This window comes from Cryptotermes secundus, unplaced genomic scaffold, assembly GCF_002891405.2.
Source record: "Cryptotermes secundus unplaced genomic scaffold, Csec_1.0 scaffold58, whole genome shotgun sequence".
In the NCBI taxonomy this organism is placed as follows: Eukaryota; Metazoa; Arthropoda; class Insecta; order Blattodea; family Kalotermitidae; genus Cryptotermes; species Cryptotermes secundus.
In genome coordinates, this window is record NW_019734309.1 from 754,265 (window position 1) to 772,858 (window position 18,594).

The window sequence follows — 18,594 nt, forward strand, 5'->3', positions numbered from 1 at the left end:
CAATACACAGAGCTAACCCTATCTCCGGACCTCATACATAACATGTTTAAATCAACAAATACTAACAATGTGAATAACAATATCTAACATAAGTTTTGCCTAATTTATTTTAGATTTGTGGGAGTGACATGTGAACGGTCAGTCTGTGAAGATAACCCATGTCAGTTTGGTTCGACTTGCGTGCCATATCCCGGAACTGGCTTCCTCTGCCTGTGTCCACTAGGAAAACATGGCATCTACTGTGAACATGGTAAAGTGTTACTCCCTGCCAAAAATTACATTTCAGTTGTCTAATGCAATATACATGTCAAGCAGCGCCTGAGGTGAAAACTGTATTTCCTGAACAGTATATGCTAGAGCCATGATTTCTGTCACAGAGGTCTAACATTCAATTAGGAATAACTACACGGAATTTCAATCCAAACCCACCAACATTTCTGAAGTTATTTGTAATTTTCTTAAATTGGATTTTCAAAAACTGTATCTTGTTCCCCTGAACTTCAGGTGCTACATCCATGAAGATAGAATAAAAGAAATGGTGGAAGGAATCTACACTATCATAAACATTTTAATGTTACAATGTCATGCACAAAAAATTCTAACGTTTTCGTTAAATTCATTAGAAAAGGATCTATTCCTTATACTGTAAGATTTGACATTTTCATGGCAGTGACTATGAAGAATGCCATCTTTTTGGTGCGGCGCCTGCACCCACCTGCTCACACTGGCTCCTTGCTTGTGGATTTTTATACACTGAAGATGGAGGTGATATGTTCCTCCAAAATGTCGGTTAACACAATGGTGCCATATCCCAGATGACATTCTTCTTATTTTTTATTGTTGAAAATTATTTATTGAACTCCTTAGCAAAAAAAAAAAAAAAATCATGGTCCTATAGAAATCTTTCTGAAAGGAAAATTTAGCGAACCCGTAAGCAGAGAAAAATTGGTAGTGGCAGTCCAGTTGAATGACAGAGTCCTTCAGAACTGCCAACTGAACAGCTGCTCAAAGTCCCCTGAGCATTTGCACTTCATTGACTTCTTAACTAACATCTGAGGTCTTTCTGGGGTAAAATATAAAGAAAGAGTGTGAAGACATTTATGCTGGAAATAAAACCTATAGTTATTCAGTAAACCACCGTCGACTGCAGACTATACAGTACAGGACATGTACATGTCATCCTACAATTTGGGCCCCTAGTGTGCATATTGTTATTTTCCTCAGCGCAGTCAGTATAGTGACTGGCTATGGGCTGGAAAACCAAGGGGTTGGACTTCAAGTGCTGGTAGAGGCAAGAATTTTCACTTCTCCACGTCATCCAGACCGGCCCTTGGGCCAATCCAGTCTCCTATCGAATGGGTACGGGGGGCTCTTTCCCCGGGGGTAAAGTGGCCGGGGCATGAAGCTGACCACTCACCTCCAACCAGTGCTGAGGTCAGGAAAACATGGGTCTATATATCCACTCCCCCATACGCTTTCATGACGTGGTGCTTAATTAGTTAATCACAAGGACAACTTCACTTTTTTTGTTGGGTGGTTTCTAATGCCACACTTTGATATTTAAGTCAGCTGTCCTTTTAACATCAAGTGAATTGCGTTTTGTAACTCATTTTATATTTGACACCACTTGAGTGAGTTATGTTATCTGGCTGTCCAGCATACTTCACTTGGATGGGGTGCTTTCAAGTTCTTCCCGCTCTTGTCATCAGATATCATGGCAGCTGTGTGATGGCAGAGTCATCTAGGAGCAGAGTAGGGAACTTCGTGAGCATCTTGTTTTACACTGATATATTGGGTTTTTGGACTTCATCCATCATCCTGGTTTTTAAGATAACTAATAAAAACACGACGTTTCGGAAACTGGATCTGTTTCCGAAATGTCGTGTCTTTGTTAGTTATCTTAAAAATCAGGACGATGAAGTCCCAAAACCCAATATATCAGTGTGTTATACACCATCATCAGAATCCTATAGTAACATCTTGTTTTACCTTCACTCGTCTTATATCCTGAAGGATAGGTACTGTTACATGCTGTAAATGTACAAGGGTCCCCAAGCTTTGTTGCCCTTTTGAAGGAACTTATACTGTAAAATTTCTATTGCACTTCAAAATCCATCTTCCTCAAGTGACCTTTATCTTCACTTATTCCCACTGACCATCCTGGTTCACTTAATTTAATTACATTTATCATTTCAATTCTGCTTCCTTGCTAGGTGCTCTACGAGGGTTGCTGAAATAAAACCCAATGGTATATTCAGCCCTCCTCCAGAAAACACTACAAAGACTGTAGAACTGCGCTGCACAGAGCTGCCATGACCCACAAGATTCCAGGAGCTGGTGTGCCAGTAGGGTGCCTGCCTCAGTGCCCATGAGCACCATTTTTATTGGCCTTAACTTCACTGAAAATCACTTCTTAAGTCTCTACATCTGAGGCCTCATATCTGATCTGACACTTGGCTAATTACTGAGAAAGGAAGTTTAGAAGTTTCTGTCAAAATGATATAACAAAATAATGTACAATTTGTTTGGCATTTCAGATCTTGAGATTGGCCAGCCTTCATTTTCCTCTTCTGTTGGTGGTCTTGCATCTTACGCTGCCTACCCAATACCTGGCGCCATACACAATAGCATGGAGATAAAATTCAAGTTTATTCCCTCAACTGTTGAACAAATAGCACTCATGGTATTTGTCGGGCAAGATGGCTTCCATGATTCCAGAGCTGACCACTTATCTGTCAGCTTCATTAAAGGATATGTGGTACTGACATGGAACCTTGGATCAGGTATAGCATTAGCACATTCGCTTCACATTTCTTGCTCTACAAACCTACATTTCATTAGCGTTATCAATAAAGTGAATATCACATGCATAGAATTTTCAATTTCAGAAAATCATAATTTATTCTCCCACACAATATATTTAGATGATGTAATATATCTTGGCCAATTCATTTGTTCTCAAATTAAGCATTTTAAGTCAATTCTAATGGGATCCAATGATGGTGTCCTAGGCTTGGGATTACTACATTTCTGGGCTTTGTCCAATGCATAGTATTCCAAAAGAAGACATTTTTTAAACTGGATCTGTTTCCATCCTCAGGTGAGAGGGTTGGGAGGCACCTGCCCAAATGGGTAAATTAGAGAAAGCTGATCTTAGTCACTGGTCCAGCTCTTTGTAATGGACCCAACTGAGTAGGTGCTTCCCCACACTCTCACCTGAGGACAGAAAAAGATCCAGTTCCAAAATGCCGCCTTCTTTAGAATGTGGTCACTTCTTTATTTATGTGATAGATCCATTTAAGGAAAAATTTTCATAGATTAAGTACAGTTAAATCAAGAGCTAATGTTCCATAAGCTAAAGAAAATGGTGGCTGCATGTACTGACTGAGCCCATCCAGAGGGTTACTCACATTTGTTTGTGTATGTTTTCCTTATTGTCTTATTTTATTTTAACAACTATTTTATTTCAGATTTTAAACTGACATTATGCACAGCTTCTGCTGACTTGCAGGCCATACAGTCATATATCGCATCTCCTTTTACTGAACATGTAACTGGATTGAAGTGAAAAGTAAAATAATGTAAATGAAGAAGTGATATACATTCTTCAATGATATTACAGAGAAATAGTTAAAATAGAACCTGCACAAAACAAGAAATGAATGTAACTGATGGAGGACCAATCCCAGGAACTCAATAATCCCAAGAATTTTTAGTTTTTAATTTCTGTAACAAGATCTGAAATTCAGATCATTCAACCAAATATTTTAAAAACAACTGTAAAATGTAACACACATTTTAAGATCAAATCACTATTCTTTCAGAGTGGGAATAGATCAGTCAGTATAGCAATGGACTACAGGCCGCACAGCTGGGATTTGATTCTAGCAGGGAAGATATTTTTTCCTCTTCTACAGTGTTGAGATCTGATCTGGGGCACACTCAGCCTCCCATACAATGGGTACCGGGCACTCTTTCCTCGGGGGTAAAGCAGCTGGGGTATTAGGCTGAATACTCACAATCCAGTGCCTAGGTTAAGAATGGTGGAGTTATACTTCCACTCCACAGTGCATCTCCATGGTGTGGCGCTTAATTAATGAAGCATAGGGACAACTTTTACCTCTATCTTGAATTATTCCTTCAGGTCCTCGAAGGATATTCACACCTCGCCCCATAACTCAGAGAGGAAATCGCTCACATACAGTGAGACTGGGTCGAATAGGACAAGTTGCTTGGCTCATGGTAGACAATCTTCAGAATGTCAGTTCCAGGTCTCCAGGACGTCTCTCGCAACTCAATACAAGATCTATGCTTTATCTTGGCAAGTAAAAGACACTGACTGTATATCTGTAATATTTAAAGATAAAACTAACTTATAAGTCTCTCAAATGTTACTGAAGTCGAAGGTATATTATGTGGTCATGTCATTTCAGGAGGACACGAATCCAGGAACTTCTCCATACTGCCCCACGATCTGCCTCTGCACTCTGGATTCTCTGGTTGCCTGTTCGATGTGGAACTGAGAGCAGGGCGCATAGCTGTAGCACTTCAGAGGACACAACCTGCAACTGGCCGGAGCGTTGGACAGTGTGGAACAAGCGAATGTCACGAGCATGCCTGTCAGCATGGTGGAGCGTGCCTTCACCATGGTGCAACATACACGTATGCATTACATATGCTCTTCCCTGCAAATGCAGGGTGAACACACTGGAGTGACACAGCCTTTGAGACAACTTTGATGTCATTTGTGAGCCGACTGTCTAGAAAATGTGGGAGCTTCAACAGCTCACAACCCTATGGGCCTTCACAGCCTGTTACAGGGATAGCTTTACCTTTTGAGCATAGATGGTTGAGGCATTATGTTACAAGACAGAGAGTTGCATGTTCAATTTGCCATAAGCTGACCTAATACTTTCAGCCTCACTATAGCCCTGGGGTCAACTCAGCCTCTAACAGAAATGAGCAGCAGTTATGTTCCTGGGGGTAAAAGGCAGCCAGTGGGTGAGGCTGTCAACCTCACCACCATCTGTGAGATAACTGTCTAGAAAATGTGAAGCCTCGATGATTCACAACCCTATGGGCCTCCATGGCCTGTTGCAGGGAAAGCTGTACCTTTTACATGAATAAATGACAGTGTAACACACATACTGGCATTACTAGAAGACACTCCAGACTAAATTCCTTCTGATATCAGTACTTATACAAGGTGGTTCTGCAGTTAATTAAGTACCACACCATGAAGAGAGATGGGGGAATGAGGTATGACTCCACACATTCTTAACCTCACACCTAGAAGGAGAGGAATGGTCAGTTTCATGGCCTGGCCATTGGGTGGGCCCAAGAACCAGTCTAGATCCCTGTGGAGAAGAGAAAAATTTCTCACCAGCTGAAATTGAATCATTATTCCTTGGTTATTCAGCCCATCACCTAGTCACTACACTGACTGAGCTATCCTGACTCCTCATCAGTCTTTACATATATACAACATTTAGTTTTCCTGCTGTTACTCTTTGAATTCTGTTCTAAAAACTACTGCTACTTTCTTGAATTGATAGTCCTTGAACAGGCACAAAAAGTCAAATATTCAAAGAACACTACGTAGGATTTCAGGTTCTCAGAACAGTGGTTAAGAAGAGTTCTGTCTTCTGGGATATGACACCATGTAGTTCATTGAAAGTCACCTATTTCAAAGGTGATGTGTTTCCTCAACATGTCACCTGCCTTGCAACAGACTACGCAACATGATATCCCAGAAGATAGAACTCCCCACTGAAAGAACACATACCATGAGTTCATTCAGTGTTTGTTGATATAGAGAAAGAATAGAATAAAATGGAATAAAGCATATTCGGCAGATTCTAAAGGGTTCTGATGATGGTGGGTAGCACTCAGAATTGCTGGGATTTTGGACTTTGTCCATCATCTGGTATCATCCAGTGACTGAGGTTTGCTCTTTCTAAGACACCCAACAGAGCGGGTGTTTCCTCCCTCATCTGAGGACGGAAACAAATCCACTTTTTGAAATGTTGTGTTCCCTAGTTTCTGGAATACTGGATGATGGATGAAGTCCAGGAGCCAAGTAATTCTAAGCATACTAGGGGTTGGTCCTGAAAGGGTCAATACAACAAACTTAAGAAATATGGCTTCAGAATGACCAATGACATGACTCTCCAACCAAACTTCACTTGCATCTCACACATGACAGTGCTACTGATACTGAGTCAAGCAAAGACATACAGAAATGGCCTTCACATTATACATTCCACTTATGTGCTTTGTCCAATGAATGACAAAATAAGAAAGGACTTTACAAAATGAAATATTTACTCCATATTTTCTACCACAGAGATACTGGACGCTCCTGTCCTGTGAGTAAAGCAGCTGATATGTGAACCTGACTGTATACCTAAAAAAAAACCTCGCTCAGAGGAGGAAAGTCACTCCTTCAGATGCTGACAGTTGATCAGCTACTCAAGATTTTCTCAACATTTTATGGAACCTGAAGGTTCATTACCGTGTTCACAAGATCCTTCTGCTGGTCCCTATCCTGAGCCAGATTAATCCAGTTCATACTACTGCACCCTATTTCTCTAAGATCCATTTTCATGACTGTTCATCTCCACCACATGAACTAAAATTAACTGACTCCATGGATTTGAGTCCTTGAGAGGATGCCAGTAACTCAGGTACTCAAGAAATTTCCAATGTTTTATGGAACCTCAAGATTCATTACTATACTCACAAGAGTCCTCCATTTGTCTGTATTCTGAGCCAGATGAATGCAGTCCCTCAACAGCATGCCCAGAGTTCTACCTCTACTGCATTATGTCTCAAATATCCTTGAGACTTATTCATCATCATCATCAGACAGTGATGTATCTAGACAATGATTATCTCATTATGTTATCATTAGAAAGTTACCAGATTCTATTTTCAAAGCAAAATGGGAATCAAAACAACTATACCAGAAATCCTGTTAAACAAATGCCACTTTTCTTCTGTAAGGTTCGCTGCTCAAGGTATTACATATGCTCAAAGATGTTTTAGCCAGATAATACCCTGTGCTCAATCATGGTGTGGTGTGCAGGGGCAACAGGCTCACAACAGGTAAAGTTCCATACATTACATATGCTCAAAGATGTTTTAGCCAGATAATACCCTGTGCTCAATCATGGTGTGGTGTGCAGGGGCAACAGGCTCACAACAGGTAAAGTTCCATACATTACATATGCTCAAAGATGTTTTAGCCAGATAATACCCTGTGCTCAATCATGGTGTGGTGTGCAGGGGCAACAGGCTCACAACAGGTAAAGTTCCATACATTACATATGCTCAAAGATGTTTTAGCCAGATAATACCCTGTGCTCAATCATGGTGTGGTGCTTAGATGCAGGGGCAACAGGCTCACAGCAGGTAAAGCTCCATACATTCTTAATTCTGGGTGGAAATTAGAGTCAGACTCAAGAAGCCTGATACACTAACTTCAGTCTGCATAAATATCATTTCAAGGTTCATCCACCTTTACGTATAAGGCATATGGTGTCTATTCCTGAAGTTCTTGATAGCACCAACACATCTTCACTCAGTCTGTGCTCCAAAATGCACTTGTTTACTTGTCAAACTTCCTTTGCAGGTGTTTATGTCCCGAGGGTTGGTATGGGCCAACGTGTGCCATTAATTTCAACCCCTGTGATTCAATGAGACACAACTGCAGCTCTGGGGCAACATGTGTTCCTTTATCAGCTGGATATGAATGTGACTGTCCTCTTGGAAAAGCAGGAAAATACTGTGAAAGAGGTACGATGTCATCCCACTGGATGCAGCATGAACTTTCATCAACATCTACTACCACACTACTGTCTTCTGCGATGTCACACCACACAGTCTGACAGATAGGTGCCAATGTTTCAGAAGATGCTGTTACATTAGATGTGCCACGCACAGGTGGTTACTTGTCAGTTTCTCATCATGCAGGACCAGGTTCAATCCAAGAGCCCTCTATGTGGGACTTAGGGTGGACATTTGCCTCCAAATACTTTGGCCTGCTAATCTGCACTCCTCAATGTTTCTGTAATTCACATTCTGAGGCAGGTACGATGACTCCTCTCGTGGCCACAAAACTGACCCACTCCAGGATTACAAAAGAAATTGCTGATGCAGCAGGTTCCTCTAAAGCAATGGTATGGTACTTAACCTATTAGACTACATGGCATTGCATTCCATAAGGCTGTAATCTTATTAATATCAAGTCCCGATGAGGTCATTGGATTTTTTTCAGTTGACTTAATCCTTCCAGCTGCACCAGGCCCTGGGGTTGACTCAGCCTCTAACAGAAATGAGTATCAGGAATTAATTAAATAATTTTCCTGGGGAGTAAAGCATGGCCAGCACGCAAGGCTGACAACCTTACCACCATCTTTGAGCCGACTGTCTAGATAATCTGGGACCCTCAACGTCTCACAACCCTATGGGCCTTCACGGCCTGGTACAGGGATAGCTTTGCTTTTTTTTTTTTTACCTGAAAACCTTAAATTTCAATATCTGTTTCAGAGTTCCATAAATATTTTTGTTACATTTCAGATGAAGCTCTTTCTGATGTAGCCCTCTCTGGTATACGCTCTTATCTGTCCCTCCCTCCAGTGGAGTTTCATCATCAACACACATCAATTGATATTGAGGTCAGACCACTGTACGACCGAGGATTACTGCTGTTCGTGGGGAACAGAGATGGAAATAGCTTCTTGTCACTTTCCTTGCAAGGAGGAGTGTTAGAGCTACGACTGGCGTCAGGTAGGGCATTCTATAATTCTGCACAGAGTAGCAGTGAAATTACATGTATACTGGGAGTGCTCTTTAACTGTCCCAACAGCAAAGTACAACAAGAAACAATGAAGCCTTCTCAGGCAATCTTCATATGAAGATGGAGTGGGTATCCAGCATCCAGAGACTGCCCCTTGCATTGACTGTCAGCAGCTGATGTGACAAGTGGTGCAGAAGTAAACAGCATGCTCTCTGAGCCTGTGTCCTGTCTTTCATGCATTTATAATCAAATTTCAAGCACTCACAGTTCATTGGAATCTGCACACATGCAACTATAAAAACAAAACTTTTAAACTTTCAACAATTTAAAGTCTGCCTCAATTATCTAGTGCTGAGGTGCTCCCCATTCCAGCCAAGGTTGATGAATTTTTAAGGGTGAAAATCTGTAGCACAGTTTCCTTTGGAAGGGAAGTAAAGTCAGCGGTCCCATGTCGTACATTTACGGTGTGCAAAAGAACACTTCACTCATGATAAGAGGCAAAATCAGACACCCACCAAGTTCCCTACTCTGCTCCTAGATGCCATTGTGGTCATATAAGAGCAGAGACCTCTGATAGACAAGACTGGGAGAGCTTGAAATCACCCAACCAAATTGAAGTATGCTGGGTAACTGGGTAACACAACTTACCCCCACAAGTGGTGTCTAAACAGAAAATTATAAATACGCTTACCAGTCAAGACTAAAAGCACAAATGACTTAACTGTCAATGTACAGCATTATAAACCAGCCAACTGTAATATAAGTACTACATCTGATTTCTTGAACCATTTAAAAATATTCCATTTGTTGTATATTACATGATATTTGAAGACTGTTGACTTATAGAAGTGTAGAATTGCAGAACACTACTAGCATTACAGAGGGAAATGCTAGCTTCATCTTCAGCCCTGAAGATCCCAGTAGACAGTAACTTCACACTCACTTTCACAGGAACCTCAAATACATACATATATACACGTACATACATTACATTCCACAGATCCAAAGTTAGTCACATACTTCAGTGACATTTCAACAATTCCAACACCATTTCGGAATCTTCATTCAAATGTTCATAAGCAATACAGTGAGTGCACTAATGTGGAAACTAAACCCTTTTCAAAAGAAAGTACCTAAGGAAGATGTACTGGATGAATTAAACAGCATTCTAAAAGACGCATTTATCAGAAGTTATGATAAAATTCACCAGGACTGAAACCTACGTGCACAGAAATTCAGCAAAACCATGTCATGTGTGCTGCTTCCGTTCACATTTTAGACTCACTGAAGATACATAAAATTAGATTTATCTCCCACAGTACCATACACACCAGATGGTAATAGTCTTATATTTTGTAGGGAAACTTCGCAAACGTGGAGAGCCTATTGTGGTTCGTGGTGGACGTATGCTTGCCATTGGAGAGTGGCACCGTGTACTTGCTGGACATTACGGAAGACGCATTTTTCTCCGCGTTGATGGCATACTGCATAGTGCAGGGATGCTTCCTGGAGAGATGCTACCATCCAGCGGCAACCCTCTTTATCTCGGTTAGTGATTCTGGACAAGCACCGCACACACTGTACATCACTGTGTAAACCTCAAACACTGTTACATCACACTTGTGTTACACGTTGCAGGAGGAGTGCCAGATCTATCCGAACTTCCTCTTGGCTCGGTTTCTGGATTACCAGTTCCATTCAGAGGGTGCATCCGACAATTATCACTGAACTGGCAGCGCACAGCACTAGATCATGACCATATTTTGGCAGCTCGTAATATTGCTGACTGTGATGGGACAAGATGTGGAGGAGACACGTGTGAACATGGGGGTAGCTGCTGGCTAGACAAGCATCATGTGCCACACTGCACATGTCTGCAGGTATAATGGAATATTTTTTAGAAGCTCCAAAAGGAGCTGTAATGATCTGACAAACAGATAATATAATTATGATATTCTTACTATAGGAGTACACAGGTCAGAGATGTGAAACACAAGTGTCCTGCATGGACCATGTCTGTCGGAATAATGGGCGCTGTGTGAACGATACTACCTTCGCTGCTCGATGCCACTGTCCTCTTGGATGGGGAGGAGACTTCTGTGAAGTAGGTATGTGGTTGCTTTCTTGGTCGTCCAAAATGTATATCAGTAAAATATACATTTTCTATAATGTATACAGTCTCACAGGCTTTATTTCTAGAGATGCAGTCACTGCACATTTTTCTGTCATTAAATTATCATCTTCAGATGGCTTCAAGTATATGACATCTAACAGGAGAAGCATGCTTACTAAGTCATCCACACACTTCTGCATAAGTTAGAAAACTGTGACAACAACATCGCTGAGGGTGTATCATCATGAGACAGTCATCAGAAAGTTGTTTGAATCCATTCTCAATACACAAGGGAGCAAAAAAAAAAAAAAGAGTGCTGAGAAGGAGATCACCTTCAATACACAGGACCCTTTTTCTTTTTCTTTAAGGCTGCCTGTAAAATATGACTGAACCTCAAAGAAGTTTCAGATAGTGTACACCTCTTCACTACTGTTCTCTGCCATTTTGAGGTAGGGCTGTAATAAGTTAACAGCACTAAATCACAATAAAATTAAAAATTTTCAACAAAATGCCACTTGCACACAATGCTGCTGAACCAAAATGTATCCAGCAGCCCTGTCACTGTCCCCCAAACAAGCAAGTCAGCTCACAGAGTGATGCTTCAGGCTTGTCTTTGGGATATGTCAAATTTGAAATTCCATCAGGACACTGGTTATCCTGAGGATTTCCTTGGTTTTCATCATTCCTTAATGGATAACTTCTTGCACAGTATCTTAAATTATGCCATGACTGCTTCTTTACACATATTCTCTAAGTAGCTTCTAAAGGATTCTGACGATGGTGTATAATACTCAGAATTACTTGGACTTTGTTCATTGTCCAGAATTCTAGAAACTAGAAAACACAACATTTCAGAAACTGGATCTGTTTCAATCCCCAACTGAGGCGGGTAAGATACCTACTCTGTTGGGTCCCTTAGAAGAGCTAACATCAATCACTGGAGGTCACCTCTTTCTAAGGGACACCCACTCCCTTTCACCTGAGGATGGAAACAGACCCAGTTTCTGAAACATTGTTTTCCAGTTTCTAGATACAGGACGATGGACAAAGTCCAAAAACTCAGTAATTTTGAACATTTTTTCTAATCCACTGTCCCTATAATTCAAAGCTGCAGTCTGGACTGATGTCCATGTCATTGAATAGACCAGAAATAAAGTGTTCCACATGATAAAAGAGCTTGTTACAGAACACATGAAGTCAGTGGGACCAAGCTAAGAATTAGGAAGGGTTCTCACTTACAGCAAAGTTCATACAACAGAAAATTCTGCTGGGGGCTATAGACCTCACATTGCGGGCAATAACATATAGTCATGCAAGAGATGATAGAGTAAGGAGAAACAGTATTGTAGTAAGTGTATCTTTCAGCATTGCCATATTCTTTCTGCATAAAACCAAGCAGGAGACTTATCTGCTTCATTTCTCTGCACATCATCCAACCAAGTGAACGCAGCCATGTTCATCACTCAACCAGAAAAAATGGATTATTGTTTCTGAGCTTGTGGCACGAGCTCTAGTAGGAAGGCTTGGAGGTAACACTGCATAACTTAAACATATGTAGATCTAAAAGTATGTAAGGAATATAAATGGAAACATCATTTCTTTGATAACAATATTACTAACATACTAAAGGTGTCTCTCCTCTTCTGCCATCATTCCAATTTTATATACGTCAACTGATGAAAAGTCTCCAACCTCCTCTTTATTCTCACAATCTTTTGTTTTCTGTATCTCACTAGTTCTTCCTCTCTTCTTGAAGTTCTGATACTGAAAAGAACAAGGTTGATCCACAGACTACATTGCTGGAAGTGTACTGCATTTCTTTTCTAAATACAGGTGACTCTTGTCATGGGTGGGCCTCGCATTCCAGCAAATCAATGCAGATACATATAAAAAAAACAGGAAATGCAACAAATTAACACTAAACACAATCCAGGAGTTGGAAATGACATGCCTGAATCAAATTCATGTAGTTAGCCAGGGAACTGCTTGCAAAACTCACTGATTACGTGTGGCGGCTCCTACCATGGCGATCGATAGGTCACCAATGTTCCACGACAATGAAATAAAACCTAAATATATTTTGAAAATGTGGCACAGTTCAGATATTTGAGAATGACCATAACAAATCAGGGGGGCACACAGTAGCATAGTTGGTTGAGGCACTATGCTACAAGCTGGAAGGTCACGGGTTCAAGTCCCGATGAGGCCACTGGATTTTTTCCAATTTACCTAATCTTTCCAGCCACACTATGGCCCTGGGGTCGACTCAGCCTCTAACAGAAATGAGTACCAGGAATATTCTTGGAATGTTCTTGGGGGTAAAGGGCGGCTGGTGTATAGGGCTGACAACCTTGCCACCATCTAGAAAATGTGGGAACCTCAACATCTCACAACCATACGGGCCTCCATGGCCTGTTACAGGGATACCTTTACTTACTTTACTATAACAAAACAAAACCTGATTCATGAGGAAGTTATGAAGAGACTGAATTCGAGTAATGCTTGCTATGTCTTGTCATCTTGTCTGTCTAAAAACGTAAAATTTAGAATATACAAAACATTAAGTGAGGAACATAGACTATGGTGTTTGAGAAGAGGGTGTTGAGATTATTTGGACCAAAGAGAGATGAAGTGACAGGAGACTGAATAAAAATGCACAATGAGTAGCTTCATAACTTGTACTCTTTGCCAAGTAGTTAGAATGATCAAGCCTAGGATAAGAGATGGGCAGGGGATGTAGCACGAACTGAAATAAAGAGGAATGCATATAGGGTAATGGTGGGAAAGCCAGAAGGAAAGAGACCACTAGGAAGATGAAGACATAGGTGGGTAGACAATAAAAATGGATTTTAGAGACAGGATGGGATGGTATGGACTTGACTGATCTAGTTCAGGACAGGAACCAGTGGAGGGCTCTTGTGGACACAGTAATAAACCTTTAGGTTCCATAAAATGCTGGGAAGTTCTTCAGTAGCTGCATGATTGGTGGCTGCTCAAGATGGGCTCAGCTCAAAGAGTGAGTGAATATATTTTAATAAGACTTTACATTACAATGACTGACATACATATACATAGCATGTCCACAAAGTAAGTTTCCCACTCATCCCACAGCTAGCAAACCTTATATTGCGCGAAGCGACTGCGCGTACGTGATAGAGCAATGACGTAGCATGGCGCATGCACAAACAGAATTTCTCGCATTTCCACAGTAGCATCGTTGCAGCTGTTGAAGATGGAGGCTCTTATTCCAACTCCCGCCAACTGTGAAGTGCGGTCAGTGATAAAATTTTTCAATGAACAGAGCACAGCGCTGATCGAAATTCATCGTCAGCTGTGCCGGGTTTATGGGCCTAATGTCATGAGCAAGCAGATGGTGTCGATGGTGCAGATAATTTTCAGCAGGCCAACAAGGTGTGCATGATGAGAAGCGCAGTGGGTGGCCATCCATCATTACAGACGACCTGGTGGAGCTTGTGCACGAACGCATTATGGAGAATCGTCGCATCACAATTGCGGAACTCAGCAGTCATGTCCCGCAGATTTCCCGCACCTTGTTGCACGAAATTGTCACGGAGCATCTGTTGTTCAGAAAATTGTGCACCAGGTGGGTGCCGAAGCAAATGACACCAGAACACAAAACAAAGTGCATGGAGTCAGCACTGACCTTTCTGCAGCGGTACCATGATGACAGCGACGAGTTTCTGGACTGGATCATCACAGGTGATGAAACGTGGATTGCACACATTACCCCAGAAACCAAGCAGCAGTCAATGCACTGGCGTCACAGTGGATCTCCCTGTAAGACGAAATTCAAGCAGACGTCGGCGCGGAAAGTGATGTGCATGGTATTCTGGGACAGACGGGGCGTTCTCCACGTAGACTTCCTGACCAGAGGTGAGACGGTGAATGCTGAGCGTTACTGAGAAACACTGCAGAAATTGCGATGGGCCATTCAGAACAAGCGGCGCAGGATGCTTAGTGCCGGTATTGTCTTCCTGCACGATAACGCTAGGCCACACACGGCTTGATGGACAGCAAGTCTCCTGCAGGAGTTCAGCTGGGAGGTGTTTAATCATCCACCCTACAGCCCGGACCTCGCTCCCAGTGATTTCCGTCTTTTCCTACACCTCAAGAAATTCCTGTCCGGTGAGCAGCAGCGTTTTGAGAATGACAGAGAGGCGGAGATGGTTGTCACACAGTGGTTCCAATCCCAGGCAGCAGACTTCTATGACACAGGTATTCAAAAGTTGGTCCCACGGTATGACAAATATCTCAATTCCGGTGTTGATTATGTTGAAAAATAGCTGAACACTTGCTGTATCTGTTGCAATAAATATTTCCATGAAATTGTGTTTTGTTTCTGTAAACGGCCCCAGGGAAACTTACTTTGTGGACGAGCCTCGTATCTATAAACTGTGATTGAAGAAAAAAAGAGAATAAAGTACGGTTTATTTGCAGCTGTAAAATTGGGATCCCCTCATTTTGCTGGCAACAGTTATCTGGTGGTGGAGAAAGCTGTGCGGGTTGCAAGAAGTGCTGAAGGAGGTCCACAGGAAGGTGTCGATATCAGTTTCCTGTATCTTAATTTCTCGACCGCTGAACTTGATGGAATGATTATGTGGAGTGCAAAGGTAAATTTCTAATGTAACACAATTGCACACACGTGGCATTCTTTGCATGTGTCTGTGCTGGCATACAATTTGAGAATTAGAATCAAATTCCAGCCACATTTCTACAGTCTTATCAAGGATATATATATGCAATTTTTCTGTTTCTTCTGCTTCCTACTGTGAACCCAATATAGAACACTGAACGCTATTAGGAAATTTACTCCATAATACAGTAGCCATGGCTGTTAGAATAAAGGTAAAGCTATCCCTACAGGCAATGGAGGGTCATAGGGTTGTGAGACATCGAGGCTCCTACATCTTCTAGGCAATCGGCTCACAGATGGTAGTGAGGCTGTCAGCCTTACAAGTCGGCTGTCCTTTACCCTCCAGGAAGATTCCTGGTACTCATTTCTGTTAGAGGCTGAGTCAAACCCCAGGTCACAGTGCGGCTGGAAGAATTAAGTAAATTGAAAAACTGCAATGGCCTCATCAGGAATCGATCCCGCAACCTTCCAGCTTGTAGGATAGTGCCTCAACCAACTATGCTACTGTGTATCCTGGCTGTTAAAGTGATTTGCAGACACTGCAGTGGAGTTTCTGGACATGATCTGAATTCTCATATTCATTTTTTTTAAAGTACATGAGTAAACTCTGATTTCTCACTGTCAGTGCTACTCTATTTTCAAAGTTTCTGCTAATATACACAGAGACAAAATAAGGAACCATAACATAGGTGATGAATGGACACTACTTCTAGCCATATAAAGCAGCAAAGTATAACAGATCTTGCAAATGTTTCATGACAGTGAGAACCCCGTATACTTCTATAAGGAATATTGTAAGTGTGACATTTATAATTATTATTGTATGCATCCTGTTGTGTATCAATATGTGGTATTATTATATGGCCGTCAACACAACCATCTCCAAATAAATAAACCGATATTGCTGTATTAACATTCGTTTATTGGGGGCACATGGTAGAGTAGTTGGTTGAGTCACTATGCTACAAGCTGGAAGGTCAAGGGTTTGATTCCTGGTCATTCGATTTTTCAATTGACCTAATCCTTCCACCCGCATTACGGCCCTGGGATCAACTCAGCTTCTAACAGAAATAAGTATCTCGAATCTTCCTGGGGGTAAAAGATGGATGGCACATGAGGCTGACAAACTCAGTGCCATCTGTGCGCTGAATCATTACCACTATTTAAACAGAACCACAGTTGCAGAGAAAATTCTAATATTGCCAGTTTATCCTTCATTTTTAGAAACAAACTTCTGAAAATCACCATTTAATCACACAAATAACTATAATATATAATGCAAACCCAAGCTGCAGGTATGGTTAACAATGTTCTAACAATCTGGGAGTAAAAAATTCAACATCACACCAAAGCTCACCACTGGACATAATCTTCAGCCAATTCCATCACCTTCCATCCTTACAATGTTATCCAATCTCCTCCTTAGCCTTCTGAGAGGCTGTTTTCCAAAATGTTTCCCAACCAAATTTTGCTTTAAGAAAATCTATTTCTGAATTCCATGAATCTAATAAACTTTCATTCAGTTCTTCCAAATGAAACCTACTGTGCCTGTACCCATAGATGAACATAATAAACACTGTTTGGACATTCAATTCCATTCTGCCCATTATGTTTATCCCATCACCGCCCAATGGTTAATCTTCCTGTAAGTATAAAGGTAAATTTTCCCTCTGATTGGTTACTTCAGCACCATGCCATGAAGGTGTAGAGAGGAGTGGAGGTATAAATCAATGTATTCCTAACCTGGACACTGAATGAAGGTGAGTGGTCAGTTTCAAGCCCTGGGTGCTTTGCTATTGGATCCCCATTAGACATGGGATTGGGCTGACAGCTGGTCATGATCCTGTGGACAAAAAAAAATCTCTTGCCCTTGCTGGGACCCAAACCCCAGTTTCTCAGCTGTCGAGCATACAGTCCACTGTTATACCCACTGAGCTACTTAATCCATTAATTGTCTTGGTTTACAACATATTTCCAATCTTGGCACATGGCATGTAAATTCTGCTAACTGTAACTTCATTCTTTTGCACTGCCTCTGTGGTCTGGTGGTCAGCGTTCCTGGCTACAGATCCACAGGTCTGAGTCTGATTCCCAGCGCTACCAGATTATTTATGAGAAGTAGTGGGTCTGAAATGGGGTCCACTCAGCCTCATGCTGATAATTCAGGAGTGATTTCAAGGAAATAGCGGCTAGAAAAACGAAATTAACAGCCATGGGGATTTGTTGCACTCACTGCGCGACACCCTCTATCCGCAAAAAGTTGGCACTAAACTTCACCGACAAGCGGCAGTCGCTCGGTCAGTATAGTTCGCTTGCAGACTAAAATCATGGAGTTTGTTTGTTTTTTGTTTTTGTAACTTTACTCCTTAAGTTAAACAAGTTTAATTCCTTTCTCATCTATGTAGTCCTAATAAAAGCCACTAATTAATACCTCTAATAAATATACTGTCTGTACCAACAGGATGAAGAGTTCATTGGGGTTGGCACTGACAGAGGTTTACTCAAGTTGGTATGGGGATGGAATGGACCAAAGGATAATAAAGTTCTGATACCAGGAGCTTCCGTAGCTGACGGAGAATGGCACAATTTAATTCTAAGCCTCAGCCCCGCCAATATCACACTGTGGATGGACAATATGTTAGTGCATTCTAAAAGCGAGCAGGAACATCAAAACAGTAAACCTCTCACCACAGATGGTATCTTTTATCTGGGTAAGTACAACTTTAACCTAGTCATGACAAAAATTTTTTCTTTGTATACTACTAGTAGCCATGCCATAGCTCATACAGTCACTGGTTCAATCCAGAGATAGCCCATCAGGCACTTGAGGGGGTCTGAGCACCATTTTGGTAATGTCCCTGTGCTTAGTTAAGCGCCATGCCATGAAGACACATGGAGAGTGGAGGTGTAGCTCTACGCATTCTTAATCTCAGAACTACATGGGGCTAGAATGGTTAGCTACATGCCCTGGCAAATTTCCATCTGGGGAAGAGTCCCCAGTATGCACTGGACACGAAGCTGGGTAAG

General features: G+C 41.6%; 2 protein-coding genes across 3 annotated transcripts in view; one reads left to right on the top strand and one right to left on the bottom strand.

Moving 5' to 3' along the window:
• Positions 1 to 18,594, bottom strand: part of LOC111868397 (MKRN2 opposite strand protein) — a 70,172-nt gene that overhangs the window by 42,181 nt on the left and 9,397 nt on the right. For both annotated transcript variants that reach the window (XM_023858990.2, XM_023858989.2), the window contains exon 2: positions 12,534 to 12,677. The gene's annotated coding sequence lies outside the window, so the exon portion shown is untranslated. The remainder of the gene's footprint in view (positions 1 to 12,533; positions 12,678 to 18,594) is intronic.
• Positions 1 to 18,594, top strand: part of LOC111868393 (protein eyes shut) — a 49,978-nt gene that overhangs the window by 27,918 nt on the left and 3,466 nt on the right. The window contains exons 13-23 of the mRNA XM_033753041.1: positions 114 to 250; positions 2,538 to 2,783; positions 4,145 to 4,321; positions 4,434 to 4,662; positions 7,634 to 7,797; positions 8,581 to 8,790; positions 10,160 to 10,348; positions 10,439 to 10,680; positions 10,767 to 10,908; positions 15,372 to 15,544; positions 18,029 to 18,278. Coding sequence (XP_033608932.1) covers positions 114 to 250; positions 2,538 to 2,783; positions 4,145 to 4,321; positions 4,434 to 4,662; positions 7,634 to 7,797; positions 8,581 to 8,790; positions 10,160 to 10,348; positions 10,439 to 10,680; positions 10,767 to 10,908; positions 15,372 to 15,544; positions 18,029 to 18,278 — 2,159 coding nt within the window. The remainder of the gene's footprint in view (positions 1 to 113; positions 251 to 2,537; positions 2,784 to 4,144; positions 4,322 to 4,433; positions 4,663 to 7,633; positions 7,798 to 8,580; positions 8,791 to 10,159; positions 10,349 to 10,438; positions 10,681 to 10,766; positions 10,909 to 15,371; positions 15,545 to 18,028; positions 18,279 to 18,594) is intronic.